Genomic DNA, 22,306 nt, shown 5'->3' with positions numbered 1-22,306 from the left:
GTAAAGGAGGAAAAGGCGGTGGCGGACAGATTAAACACATTCTTCTCGTCTGTATTCACAAAAGAGGACACATCCAACGTGCCGGAACCCGAAAAATGCACTTCCGGAGGAGGTAGTAAAGCAGAGTACGATTTTGGGTTTCAAAATGGGACTGGACAAATTCATGAAGGAAAAGGGGATTGAAGGGTATAATTACAGGGTACTATACAGTACAAATGCTTTAGAGTAATAGATCACGTAAATGTCATTGACCTAGGGGGGCCGCGGCGGGAGCAGACTGCTGGGCATGATGGACCTATGGTCTGATTCAGCAGAAGCGATTCTTATGTTCTTATGATCTTAAGGTGGCCAAACAGGTTCAAAAGATGATGTTGAAAGATACAAGAATGCTAGGGTGCATAGGAAGAGGTATGTACAGTAGGAAAAAGGAGGTATTGATGCCCCTGTATAAGACTCTTGTGAGACCTCATTTAGAATATCTGTACAATTCTGGAGACCACACCTTCAAAAAGATATAAAAAGGATGGAGTCGATCCAGAGGAAGGCTACTAAAATGATTGGTGGTATTTGTCATAAGACGCATGGGGACAGACTTAAAGATCTCAATATGTAAAGTTTGGAGGAAAGGCGGGAAAGGGGAGATATGATAGAGATGTTTAAATACCTATGTGACATAAATGCACTTGAGTCGAGTCTCTTTCATTTGAAAGGAAGCTCTGGAATGAGAGGGCATAGGATGAAGTTAATAGGTGATAGGCTCCGGAGTAATCTGAGGAAATACTTTTTTACTGAAAGGGTGGTAGATGCATGGAACAGTCTTCCAGAAGGAATGGTGGAAACAGAGACTGTGTCTGAATTCAAGAAAGCCTGGGATAGTCACATGGGATCTCTTAGAGAGAGGAAGAAATAATAGTTACTGCGGATGAGCAGACTGGATGGGCCATTTGGGCTTTATCTGCCATCATGTTTCTATGAATGTTTCTTGTACAGACAATGATATAGTCTGAAGGGGTGGATTAAGCTATACTTTTACTGCCAGGAATACCCAAACCCTGCCAGCTTTAAGATATCTCCTGAAGGGGTCCCTGCACATGCAACCAAAGCAGTGCTTAGGTCGGCAGCATAGCTTCAGCCGCTGACATTGGGCACACCCATGCATAATGTAGTACATCTGGAGCTATACGCTGAGAGGGAAGGCTGGGGGTTGGGAAAGCTTGAGTAACTGAATAAATTCATGTAAACCGTTCTGAGCTCTCCTAGGAGAACAGTATAAGAAAAATAAATAAATAAATCTACACAAGCCTCAGGGCAGTTAAGGCAGAGCTTACAGATATGGGGAAGGAACAGGGACAAAACTCACGGGGACAGAACGGAGCAACTGAGTTCCTGCAGAATGGGGACAAAATTTGTACCCGTGTCATTCTCTAGATGAGATGGTGCACAGGGATGGAGGGGAAGGGGAGACAGAGGCAGGAGATGGTGCACAGCAATGGATGCGGCAGGGAAGAGATAAGAATAAAGGCTTCTTATGGATAGACGGGAATAGGGGAGAAGAAAGAGGGAGGAGATGGTACACGGATAGATGGGAAGGGAAGACATGGAAAAGTAGATAAATATTGAGAAGAAAGAAAAAAAAATTGAAGAATGTTGAATGTTAAAAATTAATGCTAAAGATGGATGTATGGCAGATAGTGCTATACATACAACAATGTAATAATTCCCCTGTATTGCTCCATGCTGCGACCTCATCTGGAGTATTGCATTCAATTCTGGTCTTTCATATCTCAAGAAAGATAATAGTGGCACAAGAAAAGGTTCAAAGAATCAGTAGCATGGGATGTTGCTACTCCGTGTGTTTTGACCAAGTATAGTTTCCTGAATTGGCCACTGTGAGAATGGGCTACTGGGCTTGATGGACCATTGGTCTAACCCAGTAAGGCTATTCTTATTTCTTATAAGTGGTATATAAAATACTAAAAATAAATAAATAATTAAAATCCAGAACCTCCAGGGTAGCATTTTCATGTTCCATGTGCAGGACCGAAGTGACAAGCAGAGCTCCGGAGTCCTCAATGCATGGATGAAGCGATGGTACAGGGAGGAGGGTTTTAGATTTGTTAGGAAGTAGGCAACATACCAGGGAAGGGGGGAGCCTAGTCCACAAACATGGGCTCCAACTTAATCAGGGTGGAACTAGGCTGCTGGCGTCAACATTTAAAAAGGAGATAGAGCAGCTTTTATACTAGAAACGGGGGAAGGTCGACAATGTCACTCAAAAGAGCATGGATTTGGAACAATTTATCTTAAAAGACATCATCATAAAAAGGGAAAGCAGAGCCATCCCAATAGTGGAGATTGCAATACAGGCCACAGTAAACTCGATTATCCTTAAAAACAGAGTAGGCTGATTTTAAAGATTGCAAATTATCTATGCCAACTGCTGAGCAAACTGTAAATAGATATGACAAACACTGTTTGAAATGTCTGTATGCAAATGCCAGAAGCCTAAGAAACAAGATGGGAGAGTTAGAATATAATAATAATAACTTTATTTTTATATACCGCCATACCATAAACAGTTGTAAGAGGTTTACAAGGGAAGAGACTGTTTACAGACAGCGACATTACAGATAACTTTCGAATTTACATGTTAAGTTTAGTCAGGTTTATCTGGAAGTGTATGTACTAAAATTAAAAGACAAATATAACAGACCTGGTGGACGGAAGATAACCACTGTCATACCGGGTTACAAACTATATCGCAGTGATAAGAGTGGATTGAATCTGTGGAGGTGTAAAAATATTGGGGGGGAGGGGTTATCTAAAAGTACTATTTGCTTCTTCGCTGCCGCCGCACATTGCACCAACAGTTTCAGGGTCCTATCTATCAGTACACCCAGGTCCTTTCCTGTTCGGTCTTTCCCAGAGTTGTACCTGACATACTGTACTTGTGTTCTTTATTTTTTCTGCCTAAATGCATCACTTTGCATTTTTCCACATTAAACTTCATCTGCTTTTTTTTCTAGTTTATCTTTATTTTAATTTTTTTTATAAAGAGGAACAATTCATCGGCTTTAATTGTTGCTGCAGTGGTTTGCTGGGGCATGTGTATAGTATTATGGGACCTCTCTCTACTTTGGCTGAGGCATTACTAGAGTTTTCCACAGAGCAAAAGTTCTTATGCAATTTTGATGCCGGATTGCGGGGTGTGTGAAGCAGCGCCGGTGGCCTCGGGGGGGGGGGGGGGGGGGGGGGAGAACTAATCAAGCGAGTTTCCCTTACTTCCTGTGGGAAAACTCGCTTTGATATACGAGTAAATTGGTTTACGAGCATGCTTCTGGAACAAATTATGCTCGTAAACCAACGTTCCACTGTACGTTCAATATAAAATCATAACTATTTGAGGTTGTGCGGATGGGATCAGATGGTTTGTGGGGACCGAGCTCGCTAGGATGGGGCGGAGATGGTTTTTTTAATTTCAGTCTTATTTTTGCCAGTCCACAAAATAATTATTTTATATTCCACCGGTCCATAGGTGTAAAAAGGTTAAAGAACACTCATCTAATCTTGCCCATTCCTGATACAATAGAGGAAAGCCTATTCTACATCCAAGCATCCTTTGTGAAATCAAAACAAATGCTACCTCACTAGAACTTCCATAACAGAAAAAGGAGCATCAGAAAGCTAAAAAGAGGCCCGAGAATGGTCACCCTTTACCTTCTGTACAATGTCTCTGTGACCATGGCATGGCAGCCAGATGCAGAGGGTGTCATCTCCCCTGTTCATCACATTGATTCTAGCACCTCTCATTATCAGCATGTCCACTACATTTGAGCGTCCTTCTCGACAAGCCCAGTGCAATGGACTGAAGCCATGGTCATCTCTGTAAGACATAGGGAAGTGTGATTATAAACGCAAGCTGCATCCAACAGACACTGAACACAGAAAGTCTAATCTTAAAGATAAGTCCCCAATAATTTCTACACTTCCTGAGTTCTAGCCTTGATTTACTTACAGATGTGACCTAAAGTGAGTGCCCCTTCCACTTGCATTGTGTTAATGGCTTAGTTTTTATCAATGCAATACCCTCTGCATTCAGAATGTGTATATTGAAAATCAGCTCTTAAATTTCTTAAACCACCTTTAAATAAATTGATTAACTCTCAATGACAGAACCTACTATTACTACTGCTTAGTCATTTCAATAGAACTGTAGACTAGAGAATGACAGGGGGACAAAATTTTTCCCCGTAGGAACTCTTTGCCCCATCCGTGTCCCCCTCAGTTTTGTCGCTGTCCCTGCCCCATTCCTGTAAGCCTGCCTTGACCACAAACATGATTTTAAAGTGTTTGAGGCTTGTGCAGATGAGGACGAGCTTGCAGGAATGGGGCAGGGGACAGGAAATGGGGATGGGCGGGAAAATGAGTTTTCCGCAGGGACAGGAAAAAATTTTGTCCCGTGTCATTCTTTACTGTAGACGAATGCAGCGTAGAGACAGTCCCTGCTCAGTAGAGCTTACAATCTAATTAAAACAGACAAACAGGACAACTAGGAGTTAGGGAATTCTCTACAGAGGGAATGACAAAATAGACATAGTAAGAGTTAAAAGCAGTCTAGAAAAAAATGGGGTTTTATCCTAGATTTGACTACTGCCAGAGATGGAGCTTGTCGTACTGGACTCAGGCAGTCTATGCATACTATTATAGCATTTCAAAAAAAGTGTTCAGATAAAAAGGGTATGCACACAGCTGCTCTAATGTGTGTACAATATTCAGCACAAAATTTCAGTTTATTCACTGCACCTCACTGCAGGAATTAGTATTCAAAACCTGAACAGGGATCGGCTCTCAATCTGCAGCTTTGAACAATAATTAATAAGAGGCCAATCAATGAATAAATGAATATCAAAACACTGGCTAGAGCAATCCTTATCAATTCAACCCTCCAGCCTCTCTTCCTGCCATTAGGCTTTAGTGGGTACTTCTGAGGATTAAGGGGAGGGTATAGGATCTACATTGTCCTTTAAGATACTGGAGCTTGGGAGGATCAACCCAGGGGATACTGGATAATGCTGAGTAAGCAACAACCTCTTTAATTGCTTATTAAAATTGAGCCATGTTCTCACAGAGTGTTAGTAAAACTGACTCTGAACATCCAATATTCCCAGTTTGTTCAGCTCATCTGGAGTTGAGCAATGTAGCTTTTTATTTTCTAGGGGCTCTGCTTTGAACTCCTTTCCTGTAGTAAATCTAGTGTTACTTCTAGGGTAGTTCTGTGCAGAAAAACATAGAAAATCTCACAATAAAATTGAAATTCTGTGCACAATATTTGAAAATTCTGCACATTTGTAATTATAGCGGCAAGCTTTTTCCCCCAGGCATGAAATACCTCCATCACAGGAGTGTCTCTTCTCACGTTCTACCTTCCCCTTTAAGTTCAGTCCCTAGGTCTTTTCCTACCCTTCTCCGGATGAATACCTCCAATTTTTCTCCCCCTTTTTGTTCACCTGTTTTCTAACCTCGAGTTGAACATCATTCTAACCTTTTCTTTCCCAATTTCTCAGCCATCATTGCTCTCCCTATGTTACCTCCCTAACTCTCAGCAGGACCCTTGTTCTGTCCAAATCTCAAAAATCTCCACCCCGCCCTCCAAGTAAAACCCCACCACACTTTCTCTGCCCCAATTCCCATGGTGATGCGCAAACATAAACCTACCTTTTCTCACCCCCCCCAACCCATAACAGACACATACCAATCCACTTTTCTACAGCTCCCTCTCCCCCCAATAGCACAGACCATTCCATCTACCTTGCTCCAGCTCTCAGGTCTCCCATGAAAAGGAGTCAGGGGAAAAGGATTTGATATGTCAATCTTTCTATGGTTTACAATTAAAGTGGGGGGAGATAAACATAGAAACATGTTAGCAGATAAAGGCCAAATGGCCCATCTAGTCTGCCCATCCACAGTAACCATTATCTCTTCCTCTCTCTAAGAGATCCCACGTGCCTATTCCAGGCATTCTTGAATTCAGACACAGTCTCTGTCTCCACCACCTCTTCCAGGAGACTGTTCCATGCATCTACCACCCTTTCTGTAAAAAGTACTGTATTTTTTGCTCCATAAGACGCACCCTAGAATTAGAGGAGGAAAACAAGAAAAAAAACCATTCTGAACCAAATTCTCCCTGCCAAGCTCTGCACCCAACCCCACACTCCTTGCCAAGCTTCCGCACCCAACCCCACACTCCTTGCCAGGGCTCTGGCACCCCTGTCCCCAACTCCCTGCCAGGCTCTGTACTCTGTCCCTCCTCTGGTGGTCTAGTGGTAGGCCAGGACAGAGCAGGAGGGACAGGGCACAAGGCAGGCAGGCCTAGTGACAGGTGCCCCCACCCCGATGCAAGCAGGTTGGGGAAGGGCGCTATAATGAATTTGGGGAGAGTTTCACTTTCCTTAAGGGGGAGGTTCCTTCCTTCCTGATATAGATTGATTGTCCTTTTGGAAAGGAAAAGCGATGGACTAGGTTTGAGTGCAACCTATGATTTTCTAGATGTTTCCATTAAACTGTTCACTGATATTTACAGAACAGGCTTTCCTCGTCGAAAATGAGTAATAAATTTGTGTGCTCTATTCCTCCATTTCACTGTGGTTGAGGTGAGGTTAAATCATATCCGTTTTTTTACGACGAGTTTCTCAATACAATCTGCCAATCAACACTGGGAGTTCTCACATGACATGCCACAGAACCAAGTTTATGTAGAACACTATAACACTTTAAGGTGTACAAGGTTTTTGTTTTTTTCTTTTTCTAATTGTTATATCTTAATGGTTGCCAGCTCTCTTCTTTTGAAGTATGAGAGAAATTGATTCTCAAATCAAATAAAAAAATATTTTATTAATAAAAAAACAAAAAATAAATTATTATAAAAATTAAAAATATTAAATTCAATAAATTATTGATTCTTAACAGAGGTTTGACCTATGATAATACCCTAAATCCTAAACTGGCATCTTTCTAATGATTAAGACCCCGAGAGTTCTCATAAAGTGTTAGTGTTCTACATAATAAACTTGTTTGTCTGAGGATAGTGATTTTGAACACTAATTTAAGGTCTCCACTGATTTTGCTCAAGATGCCACAGAACCAGACATCAAACAATAAAAGCCTCTGTCCTGATACAGTAAAGTTTACACAGTACCTTGAAGAATCAGCATCTGTCTCTATTGTTGATCGTATTTTGTGAGGTGTAAGCTTTATCCTTCCGGAACAACCCAAGGCTCTTTATTCTCTACCCTGCTGTCCCTCCAGACACTAATCAGAACCCAATCTTTCTTCTCGGCTACTTTCCCTGCCCCCCACCCTCCCCGGAATTAAAGGTATTAATAGACAAGCTGGAGCTAAGCTCAGAACTGCTACTTCAAAACGCAAGTATTAACCCCCCCCCCCCCCCCCACTAAACCAGAAGTTCAAAATAGAACTTGGCTTGCCAAGCACCAAACAGGCTTTTTTCCACAGTGACCGTTAGGACCGTGAAGACATCAGCTATGTCTCAAACCTTACCCTCGACACCGCTTCAAGCCGGCATGAAGAAGATAGGGGAAAAGCATTTTTTTTCAGCTTCCTCCCATCAGGGTTGTGTTTTGGCACTTTTGGGGGAGGGTAGTGTCAAACTGCCACAGCTGACAGCCTAAAAAGTTTCAGCTCCGGTGGCGCCATACTAAAAAGAACAGGATTTCGAGCTTGATATTCCCTTTGCGCTTCCTGCCTGGTCCCACACCAATCATAGAGCAGCGTGGAACCAGGCAGGAAGTGCAAAGGTTGCGCTCCTGCATTGTGCGTCGCGTTGCTCTTCAGAGAGGCAGCCATCCAATAGGAGACCGCGCTGGACCACTGCTTCTTAAAAAAGGTACCGGGGGGGGGGAGGGGCATGGTGTATTTGGCCCATAAGACACACCCTCTTTTTGGGGGTGGAAAAAGTGCCTTTTATGGTCTGAAAAATATGATATTTCCTTACATTACTCCTGAGCTTATCACCTCTTAACTTCATCCTATGCCCTCTCATTCCAGAGGTTCCTTTCAAATGAAAGAGACTCAACTCATGTGCATTTATGCCAGTTAGGTATTTAAACGTCTCTATCATATTTCCCCTCTCCTTTCTATCCTCCAAAGAATACAGATTGAGATCTTATAAGTCTGTCCCCATACGCCTTATGACGAAGACCACGCACCATTTTAGTAGCCTTCCTCTGGACCGCCTCTATCCTTTTTATATCTTTTTGAAGAAGGTGCAGCCTCCAGAATTGTACACAATATTCTAAATGAGGTCTCACCAGAGTCTTATACAGGGACATCAATACCTCCTTTTTCCTACAGGCCATAACTCTTCCTATGCACCCTAGCATCCTTCTAGATTTTGCCGTCACCTTTTCAATCTTAAGATCATCACATACAATTACACCCAAGTCCCGCTCTTCTGTCATGCACATAAGTTCTTCACCCCCTAAACTGTACTGTTCCTTCGGGATTTTGCATTTCTTAGCATTAAATTTTAGCTGCCAAATCTCAGATCATTCTTCAAACTTCGCTAGGTCTTTCTTCATGTTATTCACATCATCTGGGATGTCTACTCTAATTTAGATTTTGGTATCATCTACAAAGAGGCAAATCTTACCCGACAGCCCTTCAGCAATATTGTTTATAAAAATGTTAAAAAGAACAGGCCCAAGAACAGAACCTTGAGGCACACCACTGGGAACATCCCTTTCCTCAGAGCGATCTCCATTGACCTCTACCCTCTGTCGTCTTCCACTCAACCAGTTTCTGATCCAGCTCATCACTTTGGGGCCAATCCCGAGGGCACTCAGTTTATTTATTAGATGTCTGTGTGGAACACTGTCACAGGCTTTGCTAAAATCTAAATACACCATAACTATCGCACTCTCTCTATCCAATTCTCTGGTCATCCAATCAAAGCAATCCATCAGATTTGTCTGACAAGTTTGCCTCAGGTGAATGTGTGTTGCCTTAGGTTCTGTAAATCCAGTGTTTCTCAACTTCTTCAAGCCAAGTACCCCCTAAGCCTAACAAATACCAACCGAGTACCCCCCACCCAAGTTCCACCTCAGACCCCATCCCCATAATAATAGTACTAATTGTAATGCAATTTCTTCTATCCATTTTTCATATACACACAATATAATCTTATTAATACAAAATGGTAACCACAAAACTAAAAAAAACACAAGCACACTGTACACAAAAAATGTATCATTTATATTTGGGGGGGTTTCAAAGAGGTCAAGGCAGATGACTTTAAAATATGCGATCAGTAACAACTATAGAAAAATAGACAAATATAAAGCAAAATATAGACAGAAGACAAACTCACAAAACTGACACATTTTTATCACTAAATTGAAAATAAAATTATTTTTCCTACCTTTGTTGTCTTGTGATTTCATGAGTCTCTGGTTGCATTTTTTTCTGACTGTGCATCCAATATTTCTTTCTTTCTGCCTCCTGCATGCTTCCTCTCCTCCGGACCCCATTCCCTTCCCCAATCAACATCTCTTTTTCTGTCCCTCCATGAGTCCAACTTTTTCTTTCTCTCTCCTCCACCTCTATTGGAAATATGTCTCTCTCTCTCTCTATCACTGTTCATCTACCTTGAGAGATCCAAGCATCTCTCCCACATCCAACATTCCTCCCTCTCTCATCCCCCGGATCATGTGCATCATTTTCATTACTGTCCACCAGCCCCATGCCCATTTCTCCTTCTATCATCCCTCTCCAGCACAATGCCACATTTCTCCCTCCATCACTATTGTCCAACATTCATCTCCCTTGCATCCCCTTTAATCTGCCCTCTCCACCACCATATCCAACATTTATCCCTCTCATCCTATGCCCAATTTTCCTTTCTTCCTTTCCCCATGTGCACCATCTCTCACTCACACACTCATGCCCATTAATTCTCCCTTTCTATTCCCTCCCTTCTGTGTTGAGTTCGTACCCCCCTCCCTGCCTTTCAGCTTTTTCCCAAAATTAAGTTGCACATCGGGGATCCCTGCCTCCCCCGCTTGCACTCCCTCCCCCCACTACCCCCGAAGCTGACCCATTCACAGAAGCTGCAGGTGCCGCCAGAGATCCCTGCCCGCCTGCACCCCCCTCCTCTGAAGCCGACCCTGTTACTTCATTGGAGCCAGACTCACTCCATCCTCCCCCAGCAGTAACTCTGTGCAGCAATTCACATGTTGCACGTGGCTGGCCCACAAGCCTGCCCTCTGACGTCACAGAGAAGGTTACGTTGTGTGCGAGACGCTGTTTGCATCCCTGCATGGAGTGCTGCTGGGGGAGGAGGGAGCGAGTCTGGCAACAAGTGGCCAATGAGAAACACTGCTGTAATCCACTGGATTCCAGAAATCGGCCTTGTAGTTCCCTACTATAGAAAAATCTCTGCAATGCCAGGCATATTCCAAATTAAAGTCATGAGCAAGAAAAAACATCAATACTGTTGTAAAGATACACTAAAATGTACATACCCTGGTAAACTATTCTAAAAACATGAACCTGCAATAGAAAAAGCACAGAACGCTGTATCCATATAATGTGCTTTGCATAAATCAGGTACCAGCACCACCTGTCTGCCTTAGATCGTAAACTGCGCACTGGCTTATGCAACTGGAGCTGACAAATATTGATTTATCATAAGAACATAAAAATTGCCACTGCTGGGTCAGACAATTGGTCCATCGTGCCAAGCAGTCCGCTCACGCGGCGGTTCTTAGGTCAAAGTCCAGTGCCCTAATTGAGACTAGCCTTACCTGCGTATGTTCCGGTTCAGCAGGAACTTGTCTAACTTTGTCTTGAATCCCTGGAGGGTGTTTTCCCCTATAACAGCCTCAAGAAGAGCGTTCCATTTTTCTACCACTCTCTGGATGAAGAAGAACTTTCTTACGTTTGTACGGAATCTATCCCCTTTCAACTTTAGAGAGTGCCCTCTCGTTCTCTCTACCTTGGAGAGGATGAACTACCTGTCTTTATCTACTAAGTCTATTCCCTTCATTAACTTGAATGTTACGATCATGTCCCCTCTCAGTCTCCTCTGTTCAAGGGAGAAGAGGCCCAGTTTCTCTAATCTCTCACTGTACAGCAACTCCTCCAGCCCCTTAACCATTTTAGTCGCTCTTCTCTGGACCCTTTTGAGTAGTACTGTGTCCTTCATGTACAGTGACCAGTGCTGGACACAGTATTCCAGGTAAGGGAATTCCATGGCCCGGTACAGCGGCATGATAACCTTCTCCGATCTGTTCGTGAACCCCTTCTTAATCATTCCTAGCATTCTGTTCGCCCTTTTCTCCACCACTGCATATTGTACAGATGGCTTCATCGACTTGTCGACCAGTACTCCCAAGTCTCTTTCCTGGGGAGTCTCTCCAAATACTGCACCGGACATCCTGTATTCGTGTATAAGATTTTTGTTACCGACATGCATCACCTTACACTTATCCACGTTAAACCTCATTTGCCATGTCGCAGCCCATTTGTCAAGCGTGTTTAAGTCATGTTGCAGGTCTTCGCAATCCTCTTGCGTCTTCACTACTCTGAATAACTTTGTATCGTCTGCAAATTTAATCACCTCACTCATCGTACCAATCTCCAGGTTGTTTATAAATATGTTGAAGAGCACGGGTCTAAGCACCGAACCCTGCAGCACTCCACTCCGATGCTTTCCCAGTCCGAGTATTGTTCATTTACCCCCACTCTCTGTTTCCTGTCTGCCAGCCAGTTTTTCATCCACGTGAGTATTTCACCCTCGATTCCATAGCTCACAATTTTTTGAAGCAGTCGTTCATGCGGAACTTTGTCGAACACCTAAAAATCCAAATATACAATGTCAACTGGGTCACCTTTGTCTATCTGCCTGTTTACTCCCTCGAAGATCTTCCTTTGCTGAAGCCATGCTAGCTGGTCCTCATCAGATTGTGTCCGTCAAGGTGATCAATGATGTGGTCCTTTAACAGCGCCTTTACCATCTTTCCCGATACCAAGGTCAGACTAACTGGTCTGTAGTTTCCCGGATCTTCCCTCGAACCTTTCTTGAAGATCGGTGTAACATTCATTTTCCAGTCTTCCGGAATCCTTCCCAATTTGATTGACAGATTGGCTATTAGTTGAAGCAGTTCAGCTATAGCCCTTTTCAGTTCCTTGATGACCCTCGGATGGATGCCATTCGGTCTCGGGGATTTATCATTTTTAAGCCTATCAATCTACCTGCATACCTCTTCTAGACTGACCGTCAACCTGTCAGTTTCCCATCTTCATTTCCTGCGTATAGCCTGTCGACTTCCGGTATGTTGTGTATATCCTCTTCGGTAAATACAGACGCCAGTGAAGCAGTTTCAACTTAGATAAAACATGACCATAACGACTGCCACCTAAAATCATCCTGGCTGCACAATTTTGAACTATCTGCAATGCACTGTTTCATTTTCCCTAACCCCAAATACAGTATATTGCAATAATCAACTCTACTAAGCACTAAGGCCTGATTCTATATTGCTATGGTGTGACCTCACCTGGAGTATTACGTTGAATTCTGGTTTCCTTATCTCAGGAAAGATATAGCAGCACTAGAAAACGTTCAAAGAGTGACCAAGATGAGAAAGGGGATGGAACTCCTCTCGTATAAGGAAAGGCTAATAAGGTTAGGGCTCTTCAGCTTGGAAAAGAAACGGCTCAGGGGAGATATGATTGAAGTCTACAAAATCCTGAGTGGAGTAGAAATACAAGTGGATCAATTTTCCACTGTCAAAAATTACAAAGACTTGGGGACATTCGATGAAAATAAAGGGAAATACATTTAAAACCAACTGGAGGAAATTTTTTTTCACTCAGAGAATAGTTAAGCTCTGGAATGCGTTGCCAGAGGACATGGTAATAGCGGATAGCGTAACTGGTTTTAAGAAAGGTTTGGACAAGTTCCTGGAGGAAAAGTACATAGTCTGTTATTGAGAAGGACATGGGGGAAGCCACTGCTTGCTTTGTATTGGTAACATGAAATATTGCTATTCCTTGGGTTTTGGCCAAGTACTAGTGACCTGGATTGGCCACCGTGAAAGCGGGCTACTGGGCTTGATGACCATTGTTCTGACCCAGTAAGGCTATTCTTATGTTTCTTCATCAGTCATCTACATTACTCATATATTGTCCAATCATAGCTAAAACATCATTCCCTTCAAGAACAGGGAAGAAAAATTGGACCTCACTGGCATACATTCTAGAGCCAACACTCAACTCTACCAACAAATTACCCAAAATGATGCCATGCACACATTGAAAAGCAAAGCTGAAAGGACAGACCCTTGAGGCATACCTGTAATAGAATGTATAGCAGATACTTCAGCTCCCACTGCTACCTGTTAACAGTCTGCCCTTTCAAATACAATCTAAACCAGGCTAACACAGTATCTTTCAATCCCAATACCTCCAGTCTCAAAAGCAAAATCTCAAAATTCACTGTGTCAAAGGCAGATGGCACATCAAGCAGTGCCAAACAAAAGGTTTAACATCTAACCCTTGCCAGAACTCATCAACCATTGAGACCAGATAGGATAAGCAGCATAAAATCTGTTTTACTAGGGATCTAGCTAGGTACTTGGGACCTGTTGGCCACTGTTAGAAACAGGATACTGGGCTTGATGGACCTGTGGTCTGTCCCAGTATGACAATTCTTATGTTCTTATGACTCTGTGACCCTTTCTAAAAAATCCAAACTGAAATGGCGTTAACCCTTGTGCATAAGCCAAATGCTCCTCCAATTGCAATGACATCAAATTGGCTTTCGCTCTAATTATTCCACCGAATTATCGTTATTAGGTCTTATCACTACTATACATTACTTTCTTGACCACCGAAAATCTGTTCTTCTTATCTCTCTTGACCTGTCCACAGCATTCGACACTGTTGACCACTTTCTTCTCATCGATCGTCTTAGAAACTGCGGCATCACAAGTTCAGCTCTTTTATGGTTTACCTCTTATTTTAATGAACGTAGTTTTAAAGTTCACTCAAAAGAGGAAATCTCACCACCTATAGTTCAAACTTACGGCGTCCCACAAGGCTCTATTCTCTCTCCCTTGCTATTTAATATCTTTATTTCTCCTCTCCTCATTAGCCCAGTCAATTGGTTTCACGATCTTCACATACGCGGATGATATTCAATTACTCCACTCTGTTGACTCTTCAAACATCTCCGAAATACAAGAAATTAATACTAAACTAGACAAAATCAGTGATTGGCTTCATGCAAACAAACTCTCCCTTAATATCAATAAATCTTGTGGTCTACTTTTCCCAACCAAAAACAATGAAACAATAACAGGAAAGATCTTTATCAAATCCCTCCCTGTAAAAATGGAAACAAAAATAAAATTACTCGGGGTAATCATAGACAAAGACTTAACTTTTCATGATCAGATCAGCTCAGTGGTAAAAATCTGTTTTTACAAACTCCAGCTTATACGCTCCCTAACTTCTATTCTCGAAACCGAAGCAATCATAATCCTGGTTCATTCACTAGTTATCTCTCATCTTGACTATTGCAAATCTCTTTACAATGGAACTCTCCCAAAAGAATTACGATGTCTACAACTTATTCAAAACACGGCAATAAAACTCATGCAAAAGTTAGGGAAATATGATCATGTCACCAACCCTCCTGAAAGAAGCCCATTGGCTACCTATCACACAACACATTACCTACAAAACCCTTATGTTGATCTTTAAAATCAAACTTTCCCGTCTACCACCCTTCCTCGACAAACTCCTTATCCCTTTTTGCTCCTCTCGGACTCTTAGATCAGCTGATCAGAATTTACTATCCGTCCCCTCTATTAAGGAATTCTATTATACCAGGAAATCCAATTTCTCCGTAGTCGCTCCAACTTTATGGAATGCTCTGCCATCCCAACTTCGCCACGAAAAACTTATCGATAAATTCAAGACCAAATTAAAAATGTTCTTATTTCAAGGTGCATTCTACAGCTCTTGAACCTTTCATCATTAAGTCTGCCAACCGCTTTTAACAAGCGATCCCATCCCTAATGCTTTATCCCTTTCCCTCCCTTCTCTCTTCAACACAAATTTTTTTTTCTCTCTCTTTTTCTTCTTTTCACCACTAACAATGTAACTTTACCCCCTCCCCTCTTCTCTAACCCCACTTTCATGTTTGTTTATTGTATAATGTCTTCAATGTTCACTTCCCCTCCTTTTTATAAGTATTACTCTTCTTATTTTATCATATCATTGTAAACCGGCTAGATACCTGTTGATGGTCGGTATATTAAAAATCAATGAACTTGAAACATTATCTTCTCAATATATTTTCCTAACAAAGGAAAGACCAAAATTGGCTGATATCTAGTCATTTGCATAGCATCCAACTTAGCATTTTTTAAATAATGGTTTAACAGTCATCTGTTCAGCACGCCTGGCATTTCTCCAAACATCAACTACTTGTGATGATCTTAAGGTGGTCAAACAGGTTGAAATGGTGCCGGCGAAAGCTAGAAGGATGCTAGGGTGCATAGGGAGAGATATGAACAGTAGGAAAAAGGAGGTATTGATGCCCCTGTATAAAACTCTAGTGAGACCTCATTTAGAATATTATGTACAATTCTGGAGGCCACACCTTCAAAAAGATATAAAAAGGATGGAGTTAGTCCAGAGAAAGATTACTAAACTGGTATGTGGTCTTCATCATAAGGCAGTGTTCTCCCCAGGGCCTTTCAGCCGGGTGCTCTGCCCAGCTAATTTAGATGAGCGCCCGGCTGTAATCTCGATCGCAATCCTACTGCTGCTGCCGCCTTCTGCTCAACATTTTTAAAAAAAACCCTTCTCACCAGCTTGGAGATTTACCGGGCTGACTCGGCACAGCCTGAATCGCAGGAGCCTGACTTTTTTTTTTTTTTTTTAATTTTTAACGCCAGCAAGCGACTTGAACCCATGCTCCGGGACTCTAACATGTGCATGCCGCTTCTCTCCGAAACCGGAAGTCACGTCCTGAGGGAGGAAGAGAAGGGAAGTCGGCATGCACACGCCCCGGAGCATGGGTTCGCTATAGGAAACAGGTCAGCTTACAACTTGCTCTTGCTTGCTTCGGGCTTTCTTCGCTGCCGGATCCTGCCTACTTTCTGTTTCCAAAAGTAGGCAGGACCCGGCAACGAGGAAGGCCCGAAGCAAGCAAGAGCAGTGAGTTGTAAGCTTCCTTCCATTGTTGACTTATGGAAGATAGGTCAGCGATGGAAGGAAGCTTACAACTTGCCTTAGTCCAGCCCTGCACAACATGCGGCCCAAAACGGATCTCACTGCCGATATGGCTCTCACTCCGCTCTCCTTTGAAGATCAGCTCAGGAGGCAAGATTTAGCCCGAGATCAGACGAATATTAAAGGACATTTGAAGGCATCTGAGCAGATTGAGGAGAACACGTCCTGTTTTTCCATGCCTAAAAATACCACCTTGTCTAAAGTAATCTCTGATCAGATCCTTAAGAGTGATGCAACTATGTATGCTGGACAGTCTCCTCCAGTAAACAGAGCTTTAAAGCCTGCAAACATACAGAACCAGATGGTCAAAGGGCTCCGAAATATAGTATTGCCAAGGGATCTGTCTCACAAGTTTCTGACGCTGGCACAAGAAATAGAGACTTGTGGCATTCTGTGTAGAAAGCTGATGCATAATGAATTTACTATTACCCATGTAATAGTGCCAAAGCAGTCTGCTGGACCAGACTACAGTACAGTGATATGGAGAATGTGGAAGAATTATTCAGTGTTCAAGATCAACATGATCTCCTCATAGAAGAAAGACGGAGAGAAAGAGAGAGGCCTAGACCAAAGGGGAAAGACAGGAGGCAGATACTGGAGAGGGGGGGGGGGAGAGAAGGGAAGGAGATAGAGATGTCAGACCATGGGGTGGAGTGGGAAGGAAAGGAGAAGAGAGAGATGCCAATGCATAGGGGTGGAGACAAAAAATGGAGAGGGGTTGAAGCTGAAATAAATCATGTACAAAGGAGAGAAAGGGCACAGGATATAGAGTTTATTGAAGGGACATAGAAAGAAGGAAGATACCATATGGAACAGAGAGAGGGCAGACACTGGATGGAAAAGGCAAAAAGGGTGGACAATGGATGCAAGGGGCAGAGATAGGGTGGACAGTAGATGGAAGGGGTAGAGAGAGGGTAGAGGCTGGGTGGAAGGGGCAAAAAAAGAGGACAGATGTTGCATGGAAGGGAGCGAGGACAAATGTTGAATAGAAAGAAGAGAATGAAGAGAAGATGACTAAAGCAGAAACGACAAAAGGTAGAAAAAAAATATTTTTATTGCTTTACGTAGAATCAAGTAGTATTGTAACTGTATTGATTAAAATTTATCAATAGGAAATGGAAATAAGGCAATTTTGGGAGGGAATAAATCCTTTTCTTCAGGTCAGGACAAGATACCATAACAGCTGTATACTGTACTGTCTTGAAGAAAGATTTGGCCTCTGAAAGCTAATTGAAAAATGGATTAGTCCAATAAAATGGTATTTTCATATTTCTCATTATTTTATTTCTATTTGTTAATTTGTAAAGTGGTGACAAAAACCACAAAACTAGCGCTGAAGACACGTCAAATTACAGGCCTATTGCCAACTTACCATTTCTGTCAAAACTAACAGAGAAGATTGTATTCAATCAGATCTCAGAATTCATTGAAAAAACAAATATTCTTCATCCCAATCAAACTGGTTTCCGACAACATCATTCTACTGAACACTCATTAATAGGCATGTCTACTATAATTCATTACTTCTTAGACCATCATCAATCTGTTCTATTAATCTCTTTAGATCTTTCATCCGCCTTCGACACAATTGACCACGAACTCCTACTTCATAGACTTCAATCAATAGGAATTACAGATCAAGTACTCTCCTGGTTTCAATCATATTTCTCTGATCGCTCCTCATCAGTTTCTTTCAATAACTCTACTTCTAATACTTTTACTTTAACTAACGGCGTCCCCCAAGGCTCCATACTGTCTCCACTATTATTCAACATATTTCTCGCTCCACTATTAACCTTATGCCAATCAATAGGCTTTAATGTCTTCGCTTACGCTGACGACATACAACTTTTACACCCTATTGATATTGATAATCCTTCAGATACTTCGGAGATCAACGCAAAATTAGAAAAAATACATCTTTGGCTAAACAACAATAGACTTGCATTAAACATTAATAAGACTAATGCATTACTCTTTCCCTGGAAAGATAACCCAAAGCTTAAATTTCCTATTGCCATTAAGGATCATCCTATACAAGAGGTAGATAATATTAAAATCTTAGGCGTAATTTTTGACCGTAAACTATCTTTTCATAACCACATCAGTCATGTCATTAAGTCATCTTTCTTTAGGCTTCGCCAAATTCGTTCTGTTTCACAATTCCTTAACAATAATTCACTTAATATTCTTATCCACTCTTTCGTTATATCCAAGATAGATTACTGTAATGCACTCTTTAAAGGCATTGCTCAAAAAGAAATCAAACGCTTACAGATTATACAGAATACCTCGGTCAAGCTTATCTTTAAAGCCAAAAAATTCGACCATGTCACTCCACTCCTTAAGGAAGCCCATTGGCTTCCTGTTACTCACAGAATCATTTATAAACTCAGTTTGCTTACTTTCAAATCTCTTTCTCTCAAAACTCCGGCTTTTATATATAAATCATTAATCCCTTACACCACGAATAGAACATTAAGATCTACCGACCAACATCTACTATCAATCCCTTCACTTAAAATAATTAACACACGACGCCAATTTATTTTTTCCGTCACTGCTCCCCAAACATGGAATTCTTTACCTTATCAATTGAGACAAGAAGTCAACTTAGAGAAATTCAAGAGAAATCTGAAAACATTTTTATTTAATGATGCATTTTTAAATTAATAATAATTTCATCATATCAACTTCAGGATCAAGCTTTACCCCTTCCTCATGTTCTTTCCCTAAATGTGATCCCCATCTTTATTTTAAATTGTAACTTCTTGCCTTCTCGTTCCCATTGTTTCTAGTATTGTCTTTTTTTTGTCTTAAGTTCAGTCAACTATCTTCAATGTTTTAACATGTTTATACTGTAATTTTTAATGTACATCGCTTTGAATTAAGAAAAGCGATTAATCAAAACCTAATTAAACTTGGAAACTTGGAAACTTAGAAGTTTTTTCAAATTTACATCTACTGTCTTTATATTTTGCACAGTATTAGGGGCATGTGTCACTGTTTCTGTGGTGTTGCATTGTATGCAGAGTCTGGTTTCTTAGTTCAGTTTAACTTTTGACTACATATTTCTATTTTTAGTTTGTGATTATTCCATATTGGGCGAGGGTGTATCTGTGTTTCTGTATGAAAAGGACATGGCTTTCTGTTAGCATCGACTACAGGATCAATTGACTGTGTAGGATCTGGTTTGTTTAGTTTTACAATGCGTGTGTTGGTGTTCTAGTGCTCACTGCAGTGTTTAAGATGCTGCCTTTTCCTAGATGCACCCTTATTGTGTGACTCATGGATTATTACTAAAAATATATTTTTTTATATAGAGGAGGGGGTTGTTAAAAAAATGATTAGCACTGGTTGTCATATATACTAGGTACACCACTGGATTTAATGACTCTATTCTAACTTTACTGTTGACGTAGGTGTTGTCCCCCCAACACACAGACACACATTATAAAGAATTAAATTAAAGTTGTATTATCATCAAGTAGCTTTCAAATGACATTATAAGCAAATAAAAATAAAATATTTTTAATACATTGCTAATTATTACCTGCATCTTTACCTATACTGTTTTGCCCTAGCTCTTACTTTGCACTATAGCAAAATAAAAAAGAAGCAGATAAAGATCAATCACACAGATGCCCTTCAAGGCTCAGTAATACCTCTCCATAAATTATGTGGAAGAGGTCTGGAAGTGGGGATAGCATCTATTTCATATCCTCAGTGAGACCTCAGGAAGGAACCTAGTGATCAAAACATTATTAGAGGTGTTGTACAGCCATTTCTTGTATGACTGGATGAGCTATATTTATCTTTTTTTTTAGTTGTTTAAATTCATGCAGAAATAAATGGTTAGATTGAACCTAATGACTTCATTAACGCATTTCTCTTTTTTAAACCTCTATACTATTTGAAAGAGGGTGAATATCTAATTATTCACTTCTAGAATTGGATACTTCTTAAATTTAGTAAAAATATTCTGGCACAAGTGTCAAACCTTAAAAAAGGAAGTCATATCGAGCATTGGAAAATAATAATAATTAACTAATAAAAATAGTATACATTTAATTTTCCCCACTACCAAATTTCCCTGCCCCGCCCGGCTACTTTTTCATGCCACCTGGCTGGAAAAAATTTCTGGGGAGAACACTGTAAGGTGTATGGGGACAAACTTATAAGATCTCAATCTGTATTCTTTGGAGGAAAGACAAGAGAGGGGAAATATGATAGAGATGTTTAAATACCTACCTGGCATAAATGCACATGAGTTGAGTCTCTTTCATTTTAAAGGAATCTCTGGAACCTTTGGATTCTAATGAGCTTAAGGAGAGCCATCAAATATCTTCCTATGTGGAGCCATGACATTGCTGATCAGTGTGTCAATGATATCCATCCTCACAACCCACCTTGAGACTTCATTGGGGGTGTAAACTTAACAGTTAGTTACAGCATTTCCAAACACATTTTCTCATCTATTGGAAAATGCCTTGTCCATCAAGCATGCACTCCTCCCCCCATCTACTTTTCCTTTTCTGATCTGAGTCTAGGTAGAGAGGCAGAGAAGAGGTCTCCGGGGTCCACCATTGGCCCCCGGGCCTTGCGTTGAAGAACACTGCCCTAGACTAGCCCTAAAAACACTATATCCTCCAAAGGAGTGCCCTAGGAAGGTTCACATCTACTCAGGACTCTTCCCTCTTAAAATCAAGACATGGGGTTCAGAGTGCTGGGTCTGTTCTCTACTTTTATCCTCTGAGTCTTTCAGCAGCTGATCTCCACACAAAGCCCATCTCATTTAGCAGACTTCCTGCTGGGACTCGCTCTCCTCTTTCAGGCCATGTTATTTACCAGCTTCTGGGAATGACACACATATTCCATTTTAGCTTGCTTATATATAGCTTCTGTTTGATTGGAACGGTACGAGGTGTTACTGTATGTTTTCAGTGCTGACAGCCACAGGAGACATTAGCTTTAATTGAGCTGATGATGTGCAGGAGGCTAGAAAAAAAAACCCTGGCAACTTGTCAGACCGACCCTGCTACATAGAAATATGAAGGCCCATCCACTCTACCCATCTTCAGCATCCACTCTCTCCTCCTCTACCTATAGACATAAGAACTTAAGAATTGCCGCTGCTGGGTCAGACCAGTAGTCCATCATGCCCAGCAGTCCGCTCACGCGGCGGCCCTCTGGTCAAAGACCAGCACCCTAACAGCAGGAACTTGTCTAACTTTGTCTTGAATCCCTGGAGGGTGTTTTCCCCTATATCCGGAAGAGTGTTCCAGCTTTCCACCAGTCTCTGGGTGAAAAAGAACTTCCTTACGTTTGTACGGAATCTATCCCCTTTCAACTTTAGAGAGTGCCCTATCTTGGAGAGGGTGAACAACCTGTCCTTATCTATTAAGTCTATCCCCTTCAGTACCTTAAATGTTTTGATCATGTCCTCTCTCAGTACTCCAGGTGAGGGCACACCATGGCCCAGTACAGCAGCATGATAACCTTCTCTGATCTGTTCGTGATCCCCTTCTTTATCATTCCTAGCATTCTATTTGCCCTTTTTGCTGCCGCCACACAATACACAGACGGCTTCATCGACTTGACGATCAGAACTCCCAAATCCCTTTCCTGTGAGGTCTCTCTAAGTACCACCCCGGATATCCTGTATCCTGCATGAGATTTTTGTTACCGACATGCATCACTTTACACTTATCCATGTTGAACCTTATCTGCCATGTCGATGCCCATTCCTCGAGCCTGATTATGTCACATTGCAGATTTTTGCAATCCCCCTGCATCTTCACTACTCTGAATAACTTCGTATCGTCCGCAAATTTAATCACCTAGCTCGTCGTACCTATGTCCAGATCGTTTATAAAGATATTAAAGAGCACGGGTCCAAGCACCGAGCCCTGCTGCACCCCACTGGTGATGCTCTTCAAGTCCGAGTATTGTCCATTTATCCCCACTCTCTGTTTCCTATGCT

At 41.6% G+C, this 22,306-nt stretch overlaps 1 protein-coding gene across 3 annotated transcripts in view; it reads right to left on the bottom strand.

Annotated features, from left to right (window-relative positions):
- Positions 1-22,306, bottom strand: part of ILK (integrin linked kinase) — a 185,058-nt gene that overhangs the window by 93,132 nt on the left and 69,620 nt on the right. For 2 of the 3 annotated variants that reach the window (XM_033949504.1, XM_033949505.1), the window contains one exon: positions 3,718-3,883. The exons of the other annotated variant lie outside the window; for it this stretch is intronic. In XM_033949504.1, the coding sequence (XP_033805395.1) occupies positions 3,718-3,883 (166 nt within the window). The remainder of the gene's footprint in view (positions 1-3,717; positions 3,884-22,306) is intronic. 3 annotated transcript variants of the gene reach the window in all.

This window comes from Geotrypetes seraphini, chromosome 6 (genome assembly GCF_902459505.1).
Source record: "Geotrypetes seraphini chromosome 6, aGeoSer1.1, whole genome shotgun sequence".
NCBI classification, from domain to species: domain Eukaryota; kingdom Metazoa; phylum Chordata; class Amphibia; order Gymnophiona; family Dermophiidae; genus Geotrypetes; species Geotrypetes seraphini.
The sequence above is the reverse complement of the archived record's forward strand: the minus strand, read 5'-3'. Positions and strand labels throughout refer to the sequence as shown.